At 44.5% G+C, this 21,813-nt stretch overlaps 1 protein-coding gene across 1 annotated transcript in view; it reads right to left on the bottom strand.

Moving 5' to 3' along the window:
- Positions 1 to 21,813, bottom strand: part of CTC1 (CST telomere replication complex component 1) — a 230,849-nt gene that overhangs the window by 78,240 nt on the left and 130,796 nt on the right. The window contains exons 19-20 of the mRNA XM_078671543.1: positions 12,824 to 12,901; positions 12,148 to 12,325 (exon numbers count right to left, since the gene is read on the bottom strand). Of these exons, the coding sequence (XP_078527669.1) occupies positions 12,148 to 12,325; positions 12,824 to 12,901 (256 nt within the window). The remainder of the gene's footprint in view (positions 1 to 12,147; positions 12,326 to 12,823; positions 12,902 to 21,813) is intronic.

Below are 21,813 nucleotides of genomic sequence, written 5' to 3'. Positions count from 1 at the left end.
AGGGTCTTCTGAATTGCTGCTGCTGTTGCCCAGAAGACTGTCCTTTCCTTTCCCCTGCGAGCCAAACCGTCGTTGGAACTGGCGGTAGGGTTTCTTGTCTTTGGGCTTCTCCAAGCCCACGGCCGTCAGGGTTTCAGCCTCGGCCTTCATCCGGGCCATTTCGTCGTCTGCATGTTTCCCGAGTATCACCGGAAAACGGCAGATTAGCCACTCGCTGTTGCGCCTCAGGCTTGAGCGACGTAAGCCTGAGCCAAGCATGGCGTCGCTGATTGATACCGTGGCAGTATCCATGTGCGGCCAACAGGGAGATATCCGCCGCGGCCCTGATGGCCTGGTTCGAGACCAGCATCCCTTCCTGGACAATTTCCATGAAGTCCTCTTTCCTGTCACACGGGACAAGGTCCGCGAACTGTTCCATGGAATCCCACAGCGCACGGTCGTACCACCCCAGTAACGCCGAGTCGCTGGAAGCCTTCATAGTCGTGGAAGAAGTCCCACACGCCTTCCGTCCAGCCCAATCAATCCAGCGGCTCTCCTTATCCGGAGGCACGGTGGAGGACGGGGAGGTAGAATTGAGTTTCCTGGCCGCCGTCACTATCACCGAATCGGGCACTGGATCCATCCGGAGGAAGGCCGGGTCCGAGTCAGGCGCCCTGTACTTCTTCAGAAGTCTGGAGGGAGCGGCTTTCACCACCGCTGGCGTAAGAAAAAGCTGTTCAGCAGGCTCAACCAGTCCTGGCACCAACGGTAGTAGGGGGCGAGACAGGTGCTTCTTGTGCAAAGTCTCGAATATCACGGACGTCGTCGGTGTAGATACCGTCACCGTGATACCCAACTTCGCTGCCCCCCTCAGGAGAACCTCCTGGAACGTGCCAATGTCATCGATCGGAGACACCCTAGTCTCCGGGGAGTCCGACAACGTAGGCGAATAGGAACGGGTCCTAGAGGTTGAACGGGACCTGGACTTATGCCTCCTGTGGCGATTTCTGGATCTAGTGGAGGACCTGTGTCTGCTCCTCGACCTTTCTCTCCTCCTGGAGTGAGACCTCGATCTCCTGGGCCTGGGACGTTCTGCCGGTTTCCCCGGGGCGGACGTCTTGGGCTTAGGAGGTTCCTTAGACTTAGGAGTCTTCTTGGGAGGGGTCGGAAGCCTGGGCAACGAGACCGACCTCGGCGGAACCGGTGGCGGCTTGACAGGCACAGGGGTCTGTGGTCCTGTTGGAAGCGGAGGCAGAGGAGGTAACGGAGGAGGGGTTGGAGCCCTCGGAGGTAGACCTCTTGGCAACGGAGGCGGAGGTGTAACAGACTTCATCGGAGTATACACCTCCGAGTACACCGATCCCGGTGACCCGCCATCCTTCCCGGACTGAGGGGAGCCCCCCACAGTCCTAGGCCTGTCCGCACGACCCCTCGACGTCGAGGAATGGTGTTCAGACGTCGAGCGCAGGTCCCTTGACGTCGAGCGCCCCTTCGGCGTCGACCGTCTTCCATGCTTCGGCGTCGAACGGCTTCTATGCCTCGACGTCGATCCCGACCATCTCGACGACGATCCTTTATGCCTCGACGGCGATCTCTTGTGCCTCGACGGCGACCTCGACCGCCTCGACGTTGACTTCTTCTTCGCCGGAGATCTTTTCTGCCTCGACGGCGACCTCTTCCGCTTCGACGGCGGCCTCGACGACGAGGATCCCCTCGACGACAATGATGTCCTGTTCGTCGACAGCGATCGGCGGTGTCGCTTTGACGGCCAGCGCCGACGCCGGGCCCGTCGACGCCGTTCACTCGACGTCGATGAAATCGTCACTGGGTTCGACGGCGGCCTGTGTAAGTCCCTCGACGTCGACGGGCGACGTTTTCTCGACCCAGAGCCCTGGGGAGACCGGGAACTGGCCGTGGACCTTCCTCTCGACGCCGTGGTCAGCGCTACCGACCCCGACGGAGACTGTGGACGTTTGCTGGACTTCCTGCCCCTGGGGAGCCCCCCCAGAGGCCTCAGCATGGGCAGATGAAGCCCCACCAGACCCACCTTGAGCCTTCAGCCTTCTTTCCTCGAGGCCCTGAAGTCTGATCTTCATTCTGTCCTTCAGGGTCCTGCCAGAGAAGCCTTTACAGATCTCACACTCCTCTGGAACATGGGAAGAGGGCAGGCAGAGGATACACACCTCATGAGGGTCTGACTTAGCCATCTTCCTGGAGCACTCCGGGCATTTGTCAAATAAGGAAGGCATATTTGACACAAAAAGAGAGCAAAACCCAAGAAGAAAAGCCCAAAAGTACTTAGAAAGTACTCAGATCGAATTTTCAGTGAAAAAACACAATAAACCCTTGAAAAGGGAGAGCTCAATGCTCCAGGGTCCTGCTTGCAGGAGCCGGAAAAAAGAACTGAAAGTAACTGGGACCTGCAGTGCATTCTGGGATACTGTGAAGTTCTGGAAAGTTCTCTTAAAGGCACAGTATCCTGTTCTGAGCCACATAATGGCAGCCTATGGTGCTTGTCAGTCCAGGTCCTCCTCTCTATCATTCCAGAGGGTTTTTGCTGTTTAAGCAAGGGAAATCTGTACAGACTTTGCTGTTTTGTGGATTTTTTTGGTGGAATTTCTAGTTGGAGTACTGGACAGTGTAGCCTTTTTAGGCTGCATTATCTGTCTTTAAATTCTCTCTTAAGTGTGTGTGCATTTCTGCATTTTTCGACACTCTAAGAGATTATTTTTGATTGCTCCGGGGTCCATGCACATGGGCGGGACTATTCACTAGATTATGACTATACACAGAGATCCCCTACTACAGAAGGTCTATGACTTCAGCTGAACGTATAATCACTATGTCAAATGATGCACTCTTCTTTGTTGGGGGCCAATGGGTCAAACCAAACGTGTCAGGGGAGGTATCTAGCCCACTGGCCTACTACAAGTCCCTATATATATCATCACCGTCACAGTGTGTGGGTAAACCATTCCCATCATTACTATCATCATTATCAGGTCAATAAAAGTCCAAGCCAAAGGAGGTGAAGCCTGAGGCAGGCCTTGTGAAACAGGGAGTGTTCTGCCAGAATCAAAGTGTACATTAACGAGGTGTGTTGGAGTGGAGTCAAAACACAACCTTGGTCAAGGACGAAGCAGATTTGGCTTGAGGTCAGACCCCGAAATCAGCCAAGGCTCAACCTCCGGCATCGGTGGAGAAGGAACCGGTATACATCTTGGATCTGGAATGGAGGTCAGCACCAGAGTCGGTGCAAAATATGAGGCAAATTGACGGTGCACACATGGTGCCATGGACTGATCCGCCAGTGAAACCTAATTGAAGGCCCCTGCAGTTCACTGGGACCCGAAGGCATGCCAGAGGGAGCTGGAAGAATGCCAAAAGTTCACAACATGGCCTCCTTAAAGGTCTTGATTAGCGGTGGCATCGCCGATGACCCAGGTCCTGCTTGAACACCTTGTATTTAGATTCGGCTCACCAGATAAAGAGGATCTGTAGCGAGAGTGCCCTTGAGACCGGGAACAAGTCTACCCCCTCGACTTAAAGCAAGAGCTGGACTTGTGTGAAGTCCATGACTTCTTTTGGTATTAGGCAACATGCAGTTTCATTTCCTGGACCCAGATTGCCTTTGAGTGCATAAGGGCACACTTGAAGATGTGCCCTGAGTCCAAACACCAGAGACACACCTCATGCGGGTCCGTCACCAACATCGGTTTATGGCAGTCAGGGCATGGCTTGAACCCAGTAGTCTTCAGGGGGATGGGGCAACATTTTTGCCATGCACATTGGAAAATATTTTGCAAAGAATTCATCAACCAACAAAAAAGTGGGTGGAGCTCCAGATCAGAGTTCGAAGGTGTGGAAAGAAAAAAAACTAACGTCAACATGCAAGGCTGGCACCTATATGTGACTCCACTTCGTCACTCCTGATGGCGGAACAAGATGGACACGCATGATGCCACCTAGTAACACACTGGAGCACTGCTCTAAAAACTTCCGGATCCATTTTGGCTCATGAGGAATATTCTAAAGGTAAGGAATCTGCGGTTCGAAGCCTCCATTAGGGAAACATAGTAAGCAATAAAAGTTTTAATATATTAGAGTAACACATGTTTACTCAAGTAAATGAAGGTAAATCCTGGATACCATTTTGGATCTATAGGGACAGGGAGTTACTCTTGCCACCTCAGAGGCAAGCAATTGAGATTTAGACACCAAAAACAGCACAAAGAAGAGGGTGATTGAAATTTTAATTCAACCAACCTCAAAACAGAAGAGTATGTTTAACAGCACTGCAAGCCCTGGCAACAAACTAGCAGAGTAAGTTACACATTCCAATTCTGAGCAGCAAAAGAGCAGAGTTTGTTGAAGTCACCCCAATATCACCTTTAGGAAAGACGAGAATGTGTCACATAAAACAATCTTTCTATAAGAGATACGTTTCTTCCGAGTAGCACAACGTCTCACTTCCTGGCCCTTACATAAGGGGTCTCAAGGTACAAATACAGTCCTAGTGCTCATTTTGCTACAGATATGTAACTTGCATGGAGAGTTGAACTGGGTGGGGGAGTACTCAATAGACAAAGTTTCTGTAGGAGAGGTGCTACAGGTAGAGTTGTACTGCATGGGATGATATCTGTACACACTTGACAGTGAGATAAGAATTATTGTCCGATCAGAAATCCTTGGAACACAAAATATTACACAGAAAGGGAGGATAGATGGGGAGGGTTATGCATAACTTGCCATGGGGCCCAGCATTGGGAGAAGAAAGTAACACTCTTATTATAATTCAAAGGAGGCCTCTAGAAGGATTCAGCAGTGGTCAGGTTCAGACAGCGTAAATCAGTGCAATTGGTCTGGGAAGCCAGGTAGTTGAGATTAACTATCCCTAGAGACTTGCAAAGGAAAGACGCCTATAAAATATGAGTGTTTGAAGTACTCAGGGTGTTTGGGAGATTTCTACCCTGATTCTGTGCACCACAGTAGCAACAGTAGGGCTATATAACATAAATGCTTAACCATGTTAATGTCTGTACTCATACCATACACCTCACTGTGGCTAGCATCCTCCCATAGTTGTTGATCCTTACTGCACCCCTAAGGACCCTTCATGCCATCCTAGTATGTTATGAGATAAGGTTTAGTGGACAAGTGCACAGCTATGTTCAACTTATTTAGTGTTGATATTCAAAAGGTAAAGTAGGTGCTCCCGGGTGTCGTCCTCCGCCCTGTGGACGAGTAATGTTCAAAGCAAAAAAGTGCTATCAGTTGAGAACTAATAGCATCCCCTAGGGCACACTAAAATGGCGATTCTTGCCTCCACAGTTTATAAAGAACCAAAGATGAAAAATGTCTTATTGGACCAAATGAATTTTAATCCATAGTATTAGATTTTGATATGTTTATCCACATATTATGTAACATGATTTCTCTTGCTCCAATGCATTTCGGACATTGTCCTTCATCGGGGAGCATCTAGAAAAAGAACGACATACACACAGATCTGTATATATCCTAATGGGTTCAGTATAAAAATTACGTGATGTGTGCACCATATCGAAAAACAGTGTGGTGTTAAATACAAGTGAAACCGTGGTCAAAAGAAAGGAAGCGTGAAAAACGATTTAACGTAAAAATCACAATTGAAAATAATGTTCAAAAACGTGCCAACGTAAAAGTGCAAGGTAAAGCATTCACCCAAACTGACTAAATAGGAAATGAAGTTCAGCCGAACATGGTGGGAGGTACGTGATGAAACATCATGCAAACGTTAGAAACATTAAACCTACGTAATAAAAGATAAGCCACATTTCTCCCAAGTAGAGTAAACGAAGTTCACCCAAATAGTGTAAATTATGCGCGATAAAGCTGCATACAAGCATTCCCAAATTAAACCCAGCGAGTCGCCCGGTTAAAATTGTGCACGATAAAGCTGCATACAAGCATTCCCAAATTAAACCCGGCGTGTCGCCCGGTTAACTGAACTTACATGAGAGAAAAGTCATTGCGGCATCATGAGCGTGAGTTCAAAACACTGCGCCATGAGCGGGAGGCTAACACGGAAGTCTAAATACAATTCGGATGCACGTGACACGGGGTCAATTGCTAAAGCTAAACAAGGGACTAACAAAGATAAGGAAACGCGGGATGTTTTCACAAAGGGGTATGGACCCAAAAGATCAATGTAGAAGTGAAATACACATGAGAACAGTCTCCCATATAGTGTGAATACATAGAATGTGAAGTGACGTGAATTAAAATATAAAAAAATAAAATTAAATGAAAATGAAAATTAAATGAAAATAAAATTAAATGAAAATGTTGCTACATTTAGCATTACATTTTCATTTAATTTTATTTTCATTTAATTTTCATTTTCATTTAATTTTATTTTTTTATATTTTAATTCACGTCACTTCACATTCTATGTATTCACACTATATGGGAGACTGTTCTCATGTGTATTTCACTTCTACATTGATCTTTTGGGTCCATACCCCTTTGTGAAAACATCCCGCGTTTCCTTATCTTTGTTAGTCCCTTGTTTAGCTTTAGCAATTGACCCCGTGTCACGTGCATCCGAATTGTATTTAGACTTCCGTGTTAGCCTCCCGCTCATGGCGCAGTGTTTTGAACTCACGCTCATGATGCCGCAATGACTTTTCTCTCATGTAAGTTCAGTTAACCGGGCGACACGCCGGGTTTAATTTGGGAATGCTTGTATGCAGCTTTATCGTGCACAATTTTAACCGGGCGACTCACTGGGTTTAATTTGGGAATGCTTGTATGCAGCTTTATCGCGCATAATTTACACTATTTGGGTGAACTTCGTTTACTCTACTTGGGAGAAATGTGGCTTATCTTTTATTACGTAGGTTTAATGTTTCTAACGTTTGCATGATGTTTCATCACGTACCTCCCACCATGTTCGGCTGAACTTCATTTCCTATTTAGTCAGTTTGGGTGAATGCTTTACCTTGCACTTTTACGTTGGCACGTTTTTGAACATTATTTTCAATTGTGATTTTTACGTTAAATCGTTTTTCACGCTTCCTTTCTTTTGACCACGGTTTCACTTGTATTTAACACCACACTGTTTTTCGATATGGTGCACACATCACGTAATTTTTATACTGAACCCATTAGGATATATACAGATCTGTGTGTATGTCGTTCTTTTTCTAGATGCTCCCCGATGAAGGACAATGTCCGAAATGCATTGGAGCAAGAGAAATCATGTTACATAATATGTGGATAAACATATCAAAATCTAATACTATGGATTAAAATTCATTTGGTCCAATAAGACATTTTTCATCTTTGGTTCTTTATAAACTGTGGAGGCAAGAATCGCCATTTTAGTGTGCCCTAGGGGATGCTATTAGTTCTCAACTGATAGCACTTTTTTGCTTTGAACATTACTCGTCCACAGGGCGGAGGACGACACCCGGGAGCACCTACTTTACCTTTTGAATATCAACACTAAATAAGTTGAACATAGCTGTGCACTTGTCCACTAAACCTTATCTCATTATTTACGTGGATCTACCCAACGGCCAGGTGGCACGCCAGAAATTTGACAATGAACTTTGAAGACATAGCCCGCTCAACGGAAGCTAGAGCAGACACCTTTGCCTTCGGCATTGAAGAAACTCACAAAATCTATGCTTTAATTCAGGACGACATCACTCAATCCTCGACAACAAGGAGTAAAGAACAGAATGCCAAACAATTGTTATACCTGTCTAAACGTAAGATCAACCAGACTTTACATGCAGCGACTTTAATTAAATATCATAAGACATCACGTATCCCCAGGGGCTTGCGAATTGCACTTAAACCTTCCTTGTGTAAGAACTCTAAACCATTTCAAGACAAATGGTATGCGATACTAAACAAATGTAGCCTTGATTTGATTCTTTTAATAGTGGAAGAGTTATCTAAAATCATAATGGAGATTGAAAAGGAAATTGAAGAAACCAAAGAGGAGCTTACTAAGAACATCCCCACGGAAGAATGGGATGAATTCATAGCCGATATCAAACAACAACTGGAGAAACATCAAATGGAGATTAACGATCGAAAAATTAGAAAATTCAGGCGTGATACGCTTGATTACAAGTTGGATGAGGTATATACCTGGGCGGAGGTCTACGCCCAGAGGAGAAGATCTCGTCCCTACACCCAAAACACGGACACGTCTTCGTCGGAAGGAGACTTCACTGAACGTCAACAAAAATCTGGACAACAGAGAGGCCGTCCGTTAGGAGCAAAGCAAACTGTGAGGTTACAAGAATCGATCCCTAGTACTTCTATTGACACTACTACAACTCCTTTTTTAGAACAGGTCGTGGAACAAGACGACCCCGGAGGGGCAAAACAAAAAAGCATGCCACAAACAAGAAGTGTAACTCTACCAAAGGAGAAAGAGAGAAAAAAGAAATGAACGAGGACAATCAATTAGTCATTAACATATCCGACTACACCTTTACAAGTCAAGACATGCGAATATTACAGAAAGGCACTTCGTTTGTACCTGCTAGTAAATCTAACCTGTTGGAATTAGAAATAGCAACTTTCAAAATGGTTAGAAAATTGAGACTTAGAATTTTTTTTGACAATATCATTCAACAAGGAGAGAAAAAAGAGGACCCATTAATGGGTCTAAAACCATCAAGTACTTTTCAGGCTCCAGTAAGCCATAAGACCATTGATCTTTTTGAACAACTCGTCAAAAAGGATTTGACAAGCATTGATTACAACAAAAACTCATATAAGAATATGACTCAGAAAGATCAAGATCGCTTGAGATCGATAGCTCACAATGACCAGATAATTTGCACCAAAGCTGACAAAGGAGGCGCAATTGTGATTATGAACGCGTCGATGTACCACCAAAAACTACATGATCATGTTTCTGATGAAATGGTCTACATGAAATTACCTAGTAATCCGACACAACAGTTTGCCACAGAGTTAAAAACTATTATTGAAAAAGTCCAGTCACAGGGCATTATTGACCAAAGAACTAGAAATTTTCTTCTTCAATCTCATCCTAGAAGTCCATCGATTTACGCCATGCCCAAGATACATAAAGATTTGATGAATCCGCCGATTCGCCCTATAGTATCTACATGTGGCAGCATTCATGAACCGATTGGACAGTATCTGGATCGTAAATTACAGCCTACGGTCCAGGCACTACCAAGTTACATTAGAGACACAACAGACTTTCTGTGCAAGCTACAAGAGCTAGTCATTTGTCCAAATGAAAAATTGTGGTTATGCACTGCTGATGTCAGTGCACTATACACTTCCATTCCACACGCAGGAGGCATAGAAGCTATTGAACAAGCGGTTCTAAATTTAGATTTGGATGAAGCTACTAAAATCTTCCTGATGGAATTAATGACTTTCACACTCTACCACAGTTATTTCAAACACCGAGATAACTGGTATTTGCAACTCGTGGGCACCAGCATGGGGAATTCTGCAGCTCCTGTCTACGCTAATATCTTTATGGGAGAATTCGAACATACAAATATTTGGTCAAGATCTGAATGGAGCAATAACCTCAAAATGTACGTACGCTACATTGATGACCTATTCATTGTGTGGAAGAACACCAAAGAAAGCTTAGAAACAGCCCTGGACAAGTTAAATCACACCAAGGACCGAATAAAATTCACATGGAACATTGAACCTAATTCGATCACCTTCTTGGATGTAAGAATTACACTCATGAATAACCAGATAACCACTGACATTTTTAGAAAACCAACAGATCGCAATAATACCTTGCATTATACTAGTTTTCACCAGCCATCCCTAAAAAAACATCTACCCAGATCACAGTTACTTAGAGTCAAACGCATCACCTCAGATCCAACCACTTCAGAAATACGCATTAATGAAATGACAGAAAGATTCCGTTCAAGAGGATACCCAGATCAAATTTTGGAATCGGCAAAAATGTTCATCTAACCAATGCAACGCGAAGAGATTCTAAAGAAAACTGTACAAAAACCCAAAAGCGACCGGCTGGTCGTCGTTTCTAAATTTTCGAATGTAAGCATCAACTACAAAAATATAATACTAAAATATTGGCCATTACTACAATTGGAGACTGATTTCAATGACATTTTCAAGTCGTTACCATTATTTGCTTACACCAGAGGCAAGAACTTAGGAGAAATCCTCAAAGAGACCAAAACATTGAACGTTCAATTCCGTGGTACCAGAACATGTAACAATTGCAATAACTGTCATAACATAATAACTGGCACAGAAATCACACATCCTATGAAAGGATACAAAATTCAATTACGAGTGACTGCAACTTGTGACACCAATAATTGTGTTTACCTCTTGAAATGTCCTTGCGGAAAGACTTATGTTGGAAAAACAGAACGCAAAGTCAAAACACGCCTCAACGAACATAAGTCTAATATTCGTACTATGAACCAGAAATCGACTGTAGCAACCCATTTCAACGAAATGAAACATTCTGTTTCTCAACTGAAATACACTATTCTTGAAGTCATCAATAAAGAAGAGGGAAAGGACAACAAACAATTACTCCAAAGAGAATATTACTGGATATATAGACTGCAGTCAATGAAGCCATTTGGGCTTAATGAACGCATCGAATTTTCATGTTACCTGTAAAACCTTCCTGCATCTATCCCCAGTAGGGGATTTTTTTCTGGACATTTCTCCTTGTTGCTACATTTAGCATTACATTTTCATTTAATTTTATTTTCATTTAATTTTAATTTTCATTTAATTTTATTTTTTTATATTTTAATTCACGTCACTTCACATTCTATGTATTCACACTATATGGGAGACTGTTCTCATGTGTATTTCACTTCTACATTGATCTTTTGGGTCCATACCCCTTTGTGAAAACATCCCGCGTTTCCTTATCTTTGTTAGTCCCTTGTTTAGCTTTAGCAATTGACCCCGTGTCACGTGCATCCAAATTGTATTTAGACTTCCGTGTTAGCCTCCCGCTCATGGCGCAGTGTTTTGAACTCACGCTCATGATGCCGCAATGACTTTTCTCTCATGTAAGTTCAGTTAACCGGGCGACACGCCGGGTTTAATTTGGGAATGCTTGTATGCAGCTTTATCGTGCACAATTTTAACCGGGCGACTCGCTGGGTTTAATTTGGGAATGCTTGTATGCAGCTTTATCGCGGATAATTTACACTATTTGGGTGAACTTCGTTTACTCTACTTGGGAGAAATGTGGCTTATCTTTTATTACGTAGGTTTAATGTTTCTAACGTTTGCATGATGTTTCATCACGTACCTCCCACCATGTTCGGCTGAACTTCATTTCCTATTTAGTCAGTTTGGGTGAATGCTTTACCTTGCACTTTTACGTTGGCACGTTTTTGAACATTATTTTCAATTGTGATTTTTACGTTAAATCGTTTTTCACGCTTCCTTTCTTTTGACCACGGTTTCACTTGTATTTAACACCACACTGTTTTTCGATATGGTGCACACATCACGTAATTTTTATACTGAACCCATTAGGATATATACAGATCTGTGTGTATGTCATTCTTTTTCTAGATGCTCCCCGATGAAGGACAATGTCCGAAATGCATTGGAGCAAGAGAAATCATGTTACATAATATGTGGATAAACATATCAAAATCTAATACTATGGATTAAAATTCATTTGGTCCAATAAGACATTTTTCATCTTTGGTTCTTTATAAACTGTGGAGGCAAGAATCGCCATTTTAGTGTGCCCTAGGGGATGCTATTAGTTCTCAACTGATAGCACTTTTTTGCTTTGATCCTAGTATGTTACACACACCACTTGATCACCTATGCTTAATCGCCCTACAAGCCAGGATTTCCGCTCGCAGAAACCCTCACTACAAAAAGGGTAAAGAGATGGTTCCCATGGCAGCCTTTTCTACCTCCTTTCAATTCCTGCCACTCTTAGCACATCCTCTCGTAATCCACCCTGATTGCTCTTTTATTGCCATTCATTTTCTCTCGGTTTCACATCTGAGACCAGCATATAGGGATAATGCCATTTGTAGTGTGCGACTTACAAGGACACTAACAAAACATACCATATCTCAAATTATATAAACATACCATTACCATCAGACTGCCCCATATTAACAACTGTACCTGTTTGAAGATAGCTGTACAAATTGCACACACCCAACGCAGACTCAGGCTGATCACAGAGGTCACCCTGCAGGTGGAGCGCCCTTTGTGTGGCGTTTCAGACTTGGACATCAGTTTAATGAACAGGACCAGAGGAATGGAGGAAATGGGCGAAATCTCAGGATGTGGTAAAAGCAACCTGTAAAACCGAAGGAAGAAAAGCAGTGAAAGCTTGCTTGTGATTTCAATAATCAACCAATGTGATACACGACCAGTGCAATTTCTGCAAATAATCTGGGGAGTTTGACAAAGATGTAGCTCCAGACAGGTGGGCTGGTACCAACTGGGGTTTTTATGAATTTCTTGATACATAAAATGAATCCAAACAGAAAGGATTAATGCAGTCAGCGAGCAGCCTGATGGTACAAGCAATGACCCAGCCCACTGGGCCCTACATTAAACAACTCAGTTCCAAAGTGATCCAGCCTATGAAATACCTCCTCACTACTTTCTCACTGTCCTCCCTCCCAAAATGTTGCCAAGAAAAATTCTGTAATCTCCATCCAATCAATCACTCATGATGTTTAAACTGCAAACACCACACTACCAGCAGATGTCTTCTCCTAGGTGCAGTGAAAAAATGACAAGGTATTCTCTCGGGTGGGAGGGGGGCATCTTGTTGAATTAATATGCTCACCGTTGCTGTTCATCCGGCATGAAGCTCAGTAAGGTGAAGGAGCTGCACACCAAGTACTTGCAGTATACCTTTTTCGCTCTGAATGGTAAAAATAAAAAATACATTACAAATGGAACCCTAAAACGGAGGTCACTCCTCGTTCAAGAGACTTCAAGTAGATATTGAAACAGAAGGGTAGATGTTAGGCAATTGCTCACTCATACAGACAATGGGACATTGGGATATAATTTCCTCCTTGGTATCAAACATGGTGACATTTTCTCTCTGGCCGTAAAAAGTACAACTTATTCACCGTAGTATCACTTGTGCAATCAGTTTATCCGCAGTTCATCCCTAATATGTATGACATCTTGAACCCTTTTCCGTTCCCAAACAAGCCCTTTTGCATTTTCCTTCCTTCAATGTTCATCTACCAAGAAAACTTTAATTTTAACACAGAGAGCAAGAGTGGAGGCTCTCTCTAAGAGAAGAGGAATAACACACTTGTGAGGTGATTTAGAGTTGTCAGAGCAGAAGCCACACCATGAATAGAAAGAGCTCCTTCCTAACAAAAATCTGTGCTAAGCCAAATGTAGAGGTTGGGGAACTGCTGGATTTCTACAGTGAAGCCTGTACTGGCTCAACCACCCACGGTCCACTGGCATATGTAGGTCAGCAGAGCAGTCCTTCTGATGTATCCATTTCCTGCCCTTTCCTACATTGCATGGTGGGCTAGGGAAGAACACATTAGCAACTAACCGCTCTTGTGAAGAGAAATCTCACTGCACATCAGGGCACTTATTTTTTGCTATTGCAGGAGTTTGTCTTGGCAAATGAAATAAGTATGTCATGCAACCACCAATACATCAGCGGAAAAACAGTTTTGACAAAAGTGATCACATCACATAGGCCAGAGCACCTTTGCCCAAGCTACCCCACCAACGTGGCAGAAAGTGTGTGGTTTTAGCAGAGGATGTGTTGCCATAGTGTATTGGTTGAGGTGGCATGCAATTCTAACCAGGACCCCTGCTGAAATACTACTAGCACCCACTGAACTGCTGTGATTTCCTCCCAGCAAAGGTGGAACTCCTACTGTCTTTCCTGTACAGGTGTTATGGTCTTCTAAAATGTTGGCTGTCTCAGAGGATGACTTCTGCTGAATTCTCAAATATGCCCAAAGCATCTCCCTTAAGTACCTTAAGGTCTTCTCACACCAAAAGGTAAGGTGGAACTTGCATGAGGTCTAGTCATGTTCAGGAGAGAGGCGAAGGTTCAGATGCCATGCTTGCTCCACCCAAGGGTATTCTGTGTTACACTTTGGCGAGATTGGAAGGATGTGCATTAGTTCGCCTTCTTCCTGTATGCTTTCTCTGGGGCGAGCTGCGTAAGGATAGAGGTAGACTCGACTGGGGCGTCAGCTGCCGGGTGCCGAAGCAGTAGATCTAACTAGAACAGTGTCCCCTTGGGGGAATTGTCAGATACAGGTTGATCATGCATTTGAGTTGTCGGCCTAGAAGTGTAGAGTTAGGTCTGAAGCGCCACGAGTAAAGCTTTGATCTCAGAGTCGTTGCTGAATACGTCCGAACCAAATTGCAGGAAAAAAAAGAAACCCAAGGTGGTGTTGCCACCCATGCACAATTTGAACTAAAGAGTCACAGCACATCCCATGACTCAAAGCTTCATAGAAGAAAATAAGTTGTAATGTCCGAGCACAATAATAGATGGCAGGTGTATGCAAGGCATGCATATCTACAGCGACACATTATGAATGAACAATCATAGAATCCTTGCTTAGTGAATTTAACCAGGCTGAATACAGAATATTTCATAGCAGTGGCATGATCAGACTCTGCAGTGACCAAGCACTGCCTCCAGAAGTAATGGGACAGAATCATATATAGGTGCCACCCCTGCGCATTGACATTCATTTTCACTTGAATTCTTCCACTCCCTCAGATGTGGAGCAGCTGTAACAATTAAGAGGAATGACAATGTGCCAAATATAACCTTTTTAGAACACTATAACTCCATTCTGCAGAGTAGGAATAGGGTAGGCCAGTGAGGATTCAAGGGTAATACAGAGTATCCACAAGCAAAAGAGTACATTTCTTCTGATGCATACTTCTAACCACAGATTCCTCACATAGTCAATAGATACCAAACCAGTACTCGCCAAAATGTGGAGGGTCTTAGGAGTGGAATTCACACGTGGGAGTACTGCAAGACTGAGTGAGTGAAATGTCTCCTCTTGCGAACGCCACAATGGCATTCTTAGCTATGGCCTCACAAGGCTTACTTTTGGCAAAGGCAAAGCTTGTTTTTATGCATAGGACGATCCACCTGGTTAAGGTTCTCTTCAGGACTGCCTTATTCTCTTAGCAGTGCAGAAGCCAGTCATCCAAACGCTACTTTCATGCATTTGATGTAAAAACCAAAGGCTCTTTTCGGGGGCCTCTCCTTCCTGTTACAGGGGTGAGGTGGAGCAAAAGAAGCAGGAAACATGATGGACTGTTCGACGAGGAAGAGCGACACTACGTTTGGCAGAAAAGAAGTGCGAGATTGTAGCACCAGTTTGTCCATGAAGAAGGTGATATATGGAAGTTACACTGAAAGCAAATGTAGCTGTCTGACACGGTGCACAGAAGTAATTGCAATGAGGAATACCATCTTAAGGGTCAGCAATCCAAGAGAGCACATGTGCAGAGGTTCGAAGAGAGTGCATAATAAGAATGTGTCAACCAAAAAAAAGGTCCTATTGAGAAATAGGAATAGGAATAATAAAGGGTTCAGGATGGAACATGCATGCTCGCACTTTCAAGACATGCATCACAGGTGACTTGAATAAGAAAGGCTAGCCAGGCAAAAGTAGAAAAGCCTGACAATTAACTTGTGACAATACCTACTACAAAGCCAAAGAAAAAACTTACAAAAAAACACCCAACAGATTGGCCTGAAGAGGGCCAACTTGAGTCTCCGCATCAGGCCACAAACATTAACCACCAAACTAAATAGATTTTGTAGACTTTTAGTAGCAAGAATAGCATCCACTACTTCAGCAGGTAAATCAAAACAGCTGAGTTGGCGACACTCAATCTCTATGCATGGAGTTGTGGGTGCAGGACCCTACCCTTTAATTGATACAGAAGGTCCTCTCAAAGAGGTAGACAAATCACAGGACAAATGTTCGGGCTCAACATTGTCACTCTTCTGGCTCAATCCAGAGCTAGCAAGATGATCTGAACCATGTCATTCCTGAACTCGGTAGAGGAGAGGCAGAAGTAGGAAGAGTACAGGAGACCGGCGTTCCACTGCATGCAGAATGCATTTCCCAGGGAATCTCTTGGTGGAAACTACAGTTTGTAATACTCGCAACATGCATATTCAGTGGCGGTGAAAAGATCCAGATGTGGTTGTGGGGGTAGAATGTCTTGATGCCACTGTCGAAGTTTAGAATTAGGATGATTCCTCTCTCTTTTTTGGTCACCTTAAAGTAACTAGTGTAACATCACCTACTCGCCTCTGGTCTGGGGTAATTCCTACCATACCCCTGGCTGGTAGAGACCACATGTCCTGCACAAGGATCGAGGCATGATCTGCCGGCGTCTGAACAAAAACCAGAGGGATGTGAGGAGAAAGAGATGCAAGTAGAAGGGTGTAAGTATGTTGAACAATCTTCAGCACTTACTGCTCTGACATTATAGCATGCCAGCAGGGTAGGAAGAAACAAATCCTGCCCCCTACCAGTTGCACATGACCATAGATGTAGGAATCAAGGTGGTATGACACCAGATATATCAGGCAAGGAGGAAGAAGACTACTGCCCTCCACAGCTGCATCAACTGCAAAAAGGGCTGCGCTAGCTTTTGTGAAGAGTGCGAGGGTTGCCTCTGGCAGTAGAAGATAAATTGAGCATAGCCTCTAAATGTTGGTATTGCTCGTGGAATTTACAGGGAGCAGAGTGCACGCCCTGGGAACAGGACATAGCACAGCTGTCCCTGAAGAGTTCCAGTGCCGAATCACTTATTTGACAAAATAACCTGCAGCCTCAAATGGAATATCCATAAAGGATGCCTGCAGGTCACCAGAGAATTCTGTGGCATGCATCTAGGCAAAATGCCTGATCACTACACTGGTGCCCACAGAGCAAATCACACAGTCCGTCATGTCGTGACCGGCCGTTAGCTGTGTACTGTCCATCTTCAATTGTATGAGCAAAAGTGAAAAATCACTATTCCCGAAGATGTCCATGTGTTTGGATTCCCTGTCCTGCGCTACAATTTGCCTTGCTAGTAGAAACTTGGAGTACTATGCTCTGTTGAGTCGGGGACTGTAGGCACTTGCCCATTTTTGTCATGGTTATCCCTCACTTTTTGCCAATGAAATGGATGTTTTTCGACTGACGTGCATCGGGTCTATGCTAACCAGGCCCCAGTGCCCTTTGCCGAAAACAAGGAAAATTGCCTATCTGCAACACAATTGGTACACACTTTGGTACCCCTGTACTTCCCTAGTGAGTGGTGCTCAGGATACCTAGAGCATGGGTACCAAAGAGGGTCCCCTAAGGGCTACGGCATGTATTATGCCGCTCTAAGGGACCCCCATACAAATTGCAAGCAGCCTGCCATTCAGGCTGCGTGTCATAGTGCAAACCATGAGTGAAAACACAACAAGGCACACTCAGTGTGTGCTATGCCAAAGTCAATGCATGTAATAGATGTGAGTTACCCCTACAGCAGGCCTTGTAGCCCTAAGGCAGGGTGCATTATCTTTCATGTGAGGGCATATCTGCATAGCAGATGCCCCTGTGCTGTCTAGTTCAATTACTAGATGCTACAAGTGAACAGGGAAGCCATCTTAAGTATATGTTCTGCGCAATGGTCATTACGAGTTCCCCAGCTACATGATGGCTTTACTGAAACCTATGGTGTTTTGTTTCAAACACCATGATTTAATAATTCAGGACTGTTTCCAGTACAAAATGTATTATGACATGCACCCAGAGGGCACCTTAGAGGTGCTCCTAAAAAAACCTACCCCTATCCAGTGTGCTGGCTGACTGATATCGACCAGCCTGCCACCACAGACAAGTTTCTGACCCCTGAGGTGAGAGCCCATGCTCTCTAAGGCCAGAAACAATGCCTGCTCTGGAGGAAGGTTTTCCCACCTCCTCCGACAGGATGACTAGTGATTTAGGATATCAATGCCAGGGGCTTCTAAGCCCCTGCCGCCTTTGATATGCAACCCCTGCTTCCCACTGACATGGGAGATGCCAACCCCTGCCCTGAGGCTCATTTGGCATCAGGACAGCCGGGGAGTCAGCTATGCAAGGAGGCATGTTGAACAAACAGGCTGGTCTCACCCCTAAAGTGGGCTACCTATGTGCTCCACAAAAGAAGGGTTCCACCATCGTGATTTTGGGTGTAATTAGCAACTCTGGGACAGGGTTATGCCCTACAGGAAATGGTCATATAGGGGGTGTAGTGGCCCCAAGGCCAAGTAGCCAATTGGCTACTGCCCTTCACTCCCCGTAACTTCCCTCAATTTAGTATTTAGGTAGCCCTCTGGCATCATGAACTCAGATGACTAAAGAAGAATGAGGATAAAGAAGAGCTGAAGAACTCAAGAACTGTGGACTAGTTGTGGACTTGATGCCAAAGCCTGCCTGGCTGCTCCTGTCCCGACAATTGCAAAGAAACTACTCATCCTGCAACAGCGCATCCTCCAAATGCCTTGAAGGGCTGCCAGCACTTTGCCAAGCAGCCAGCATCTCCCTTGAAGTAGCGGAGCCACTTCCCTGCAGCCTGCAGGCATCAACCACACAATCCAGTTCACTGATCTGATGACCACCGGGTCCACTGATGCAGCAGCAGCCCAGGAGGAGGTCACAGAGTGTCCAGGAGGTCAGGCCATCGATCCATCCAGTCTTCTAGGGGCTGATCCAACCCGAAGGCTCCCTGCACCAATACCCTGGGTACCAGAGCCTGTTGCAGGCACCAAGGCTTGTTTGAGTTCAGACTGAACACCATCACTGCCGAAACAGACCTGCATTTCGAGGTACTTCAACAGATGTCAGTCCCATGCCAGGAGTCGTCTTGCTGTTCATTTTCTCACTGTTCTGCAGGTGCACTGAGAACTGCGAGAGCCTCAAACTCGCCGACCGCCTGACAAAACACTTAGGCATCCGAGCCCCCCAGCCCGAGTCCATTGAAACTGACCTCTGTGGTCCTGAGAATCTCAAGAGCTGAGACCCCCTTTGGGTTCTGCCGGACTGGTCCCTCAGTCGCCCCTTGCAGCCTTTCTTTGCAGTTACTGTTACCCATTAACTTCAACTTGTAGCGTCTACCATCGCTGAAAGCACCTTTGTAGTTGGAAACCCCAGGGCAGGTAACCTTGAACTCTTGGGGCCAGATGTACGACCAATGGAAATTGCGACTCGCAATTTGCGACTCGCAATTGCAAATGTACAACGGTGTCTGAGACGTAACCCTCGAATGGATCGGATATCGTGCGGTTATCATGCCAGTTTGCGATTATAAGAATACGCTAACAAACGTTCCATTTAACTGCCATTGTGAATACCATACTATTTCGTATCTTGAGGACTGTAGACCTATATTATTGATTTGAAGCCCTGAAGAAGTCTCCTAGCGAGACGAAACGCGTTGGCTATGGCTTTGATGATTTCACTTTTGGAAGAAGTTTCTGTTATGTGAATAATAAAGAGAAAAAAATCTTGGAACAAGAAACACATATACTGAATTTGGACTTTTTCTTTCCTTCTGTGCATATTATCTGAAGATAGAAAATCTTTAAGTTGGATGTGATATTTAAAAAAACTTTTACTGTCTTTGGAGTGCTGAAACCACTTTCTGATGTTCCAATAGTTGTAAGGTCTTATCTTATTATTTGGGGAGTGGAGAGGGAAGCACTCCCTGGTTTCGTGCACCTACAATTAAATTTATTGACACTTTTCATTTGGTTAGGTGCGGTTTCTATTGGTCCCTGCCCTCTGTTCTCTTTTTTGTTAGTGTCTGAGACACTGTTCGCGATTCCCAATCGTATTGCAAATTGCATGTCTCATGAATATCAATGAGGATGTCGCAATTTGTGACCCCTTTGGGAATGGCGGGAACTCCCAGGAATGCTGGCATGCTGGGGAAAGCAGCCCTCCAAGTCTGGGCCCGCTTTTAAATAAAGCTGTTTTTTTTTATATGCAACCTGTTTTTCTTAAAAGAAAACAGGATGCATTTAAAAAAAAAAAAAGTAACTTCTCATTTTCAAGTTGTTTAAAAATGTTTGCCCATGCATTCTCAAAGGGAAAGGGGTCCCCTGGGGACCCCTTCCCGTTTGCAAGTGCTTAACCACCCTACTAAGAAGGGTGGTAAACTGCAAGTGTTTTGCGGCCCTAAATTCCGGTTGCAAAACCTTCTTACACAGCTATTGGGGTCGCTATTAGGAAGGAAACGCCCCTTCCTAATAGCGAGTCGCTAAACAATATTTTGCAATTCACAAATTATTTGCAACTCACAAAATAGGGTTAATACATAGCCCACAGGATTTTTGCATGCGTAAACGGGTCTAAAACCCATTTGCGCAAGCAAAAATCCGTTGTGCATCTGGCCCTTGGTGCTTTCTTGGACTTTGGCCCCTACTTACCTTAATTGCAGAAGAACAGTCCTGTAAGTCGTTTGCCAGTGTTCCTGTGCAGAGTATGATTCTCCCATAGGATTACATTACTGCGTTCAACTCTCATGCTTTAAATCTGACGGCTGTATTTTCTAATTTTCTGTAAATCGTTAACACGAAAAGTCCTTACCTCATCCAGAAGATCCTGGTGTCTAAAATTATATAAAACAATGGGTGTTATTTTACAAATCGGTGTTGGAATCCCTTATTGTACTGAGCATGTGTCCCATTTATTGACTCTGTGTGTGCCGCAAATGCCAAACACTCCCCTCTGATAAGCCTAAGGCTGCTCGACCACACTACCAAAATTACAGCACCTTGGGATCGTTAAAGCAAGTCCCTGTACACTAGTAAAGGATACCTGAACCCTCTACACAGTGCACCTAATTTTGCCACACTGTGTAAAGAGTCAGTTTCCTACAGGTGGCGAGCCAAAAAGGCCAGGTCTCCAAGCGAGCCTATTAAGCCTAGATACTGGGCTACTTACTGGGGGAGCTAAACCTGGCGTAGACCAGGTCATCATAAAGGTTTCTGTCATGGCCGTGTTAACAGGTAGTAAAGGTTCTGAGTATCAGGTCCACATTGCAAGATTTCTGTTAATAGGTTTGCTTAAATTTATCTAGAAGGTAGTTAGAGGTCTAACCTCTGCTACTGTGCGGACTCTCGTCAGTCGGTCCGCAATAGAGAGAGCAACTGGCAATGAGGGAGAGGCTGGTGTTCATCCAAAGTTGGGGACTGCGCCCAACTAATCTTGTAGCATGAAACAGGCTTAGCCAGGGATCACAAAGGTTTTGGATTGGTTTGATGTGGGTCCTGCTGAAGCTAGAGCCAGTGCCTTTGCAAATGACATCTCTAGCTCAGGAGTGGAGGTATAGGCCAGTGCGGGCAGGGATCCAGATCGACATCAAATACGGAACGGGTACCTGCCCTATGGATTTAGACAGAAAGGCCTAGGAGAGGTCCAATGTATTAATATAGAAACACCTAAACCCAGGCAAATTACACCACAAATGCAGATTTATTCATTTTATATCAGAATTTATTTTTCATGAGTAAATATTATAGACTGCCTTTCATTGCAGATACATAAATATGATTTATGGGATAACCTACACCATAATAAATAGACACAATAATAAAAATAAATATAAACAGTGGTTCAAATTCCGCTCTTAGATCCAGATCGAGACTAAACGTGGTTAGTTGGTTTTGGGCTGAACCCGCTGGCAAAAATTCGACTGGAGGCCCCAGTGCCTCCAAAGGCATTCCAGATGGAGTTGCTGTTGCCTTGAAAAGCTGCAGCATGGCTTTCCTAAATGCCTCTA

This window comes from Lissotriton helveticus, chromosome 12, assembly GCF_964261635.1.
Source record: "Lissotriton helveticus chromosome 12, aLisHel1.1, whole genome shotgun sequence".
NCBI classification, from domain to species: Eukaryota; Metazoa; Chordata; class Amphibia; order Caudata; family Salamandridae; genus Lissotriton; species Lissotriton helveticus.
This window is presented reverse-complemented; position numbering and strand designations above follow the sequence as displayed.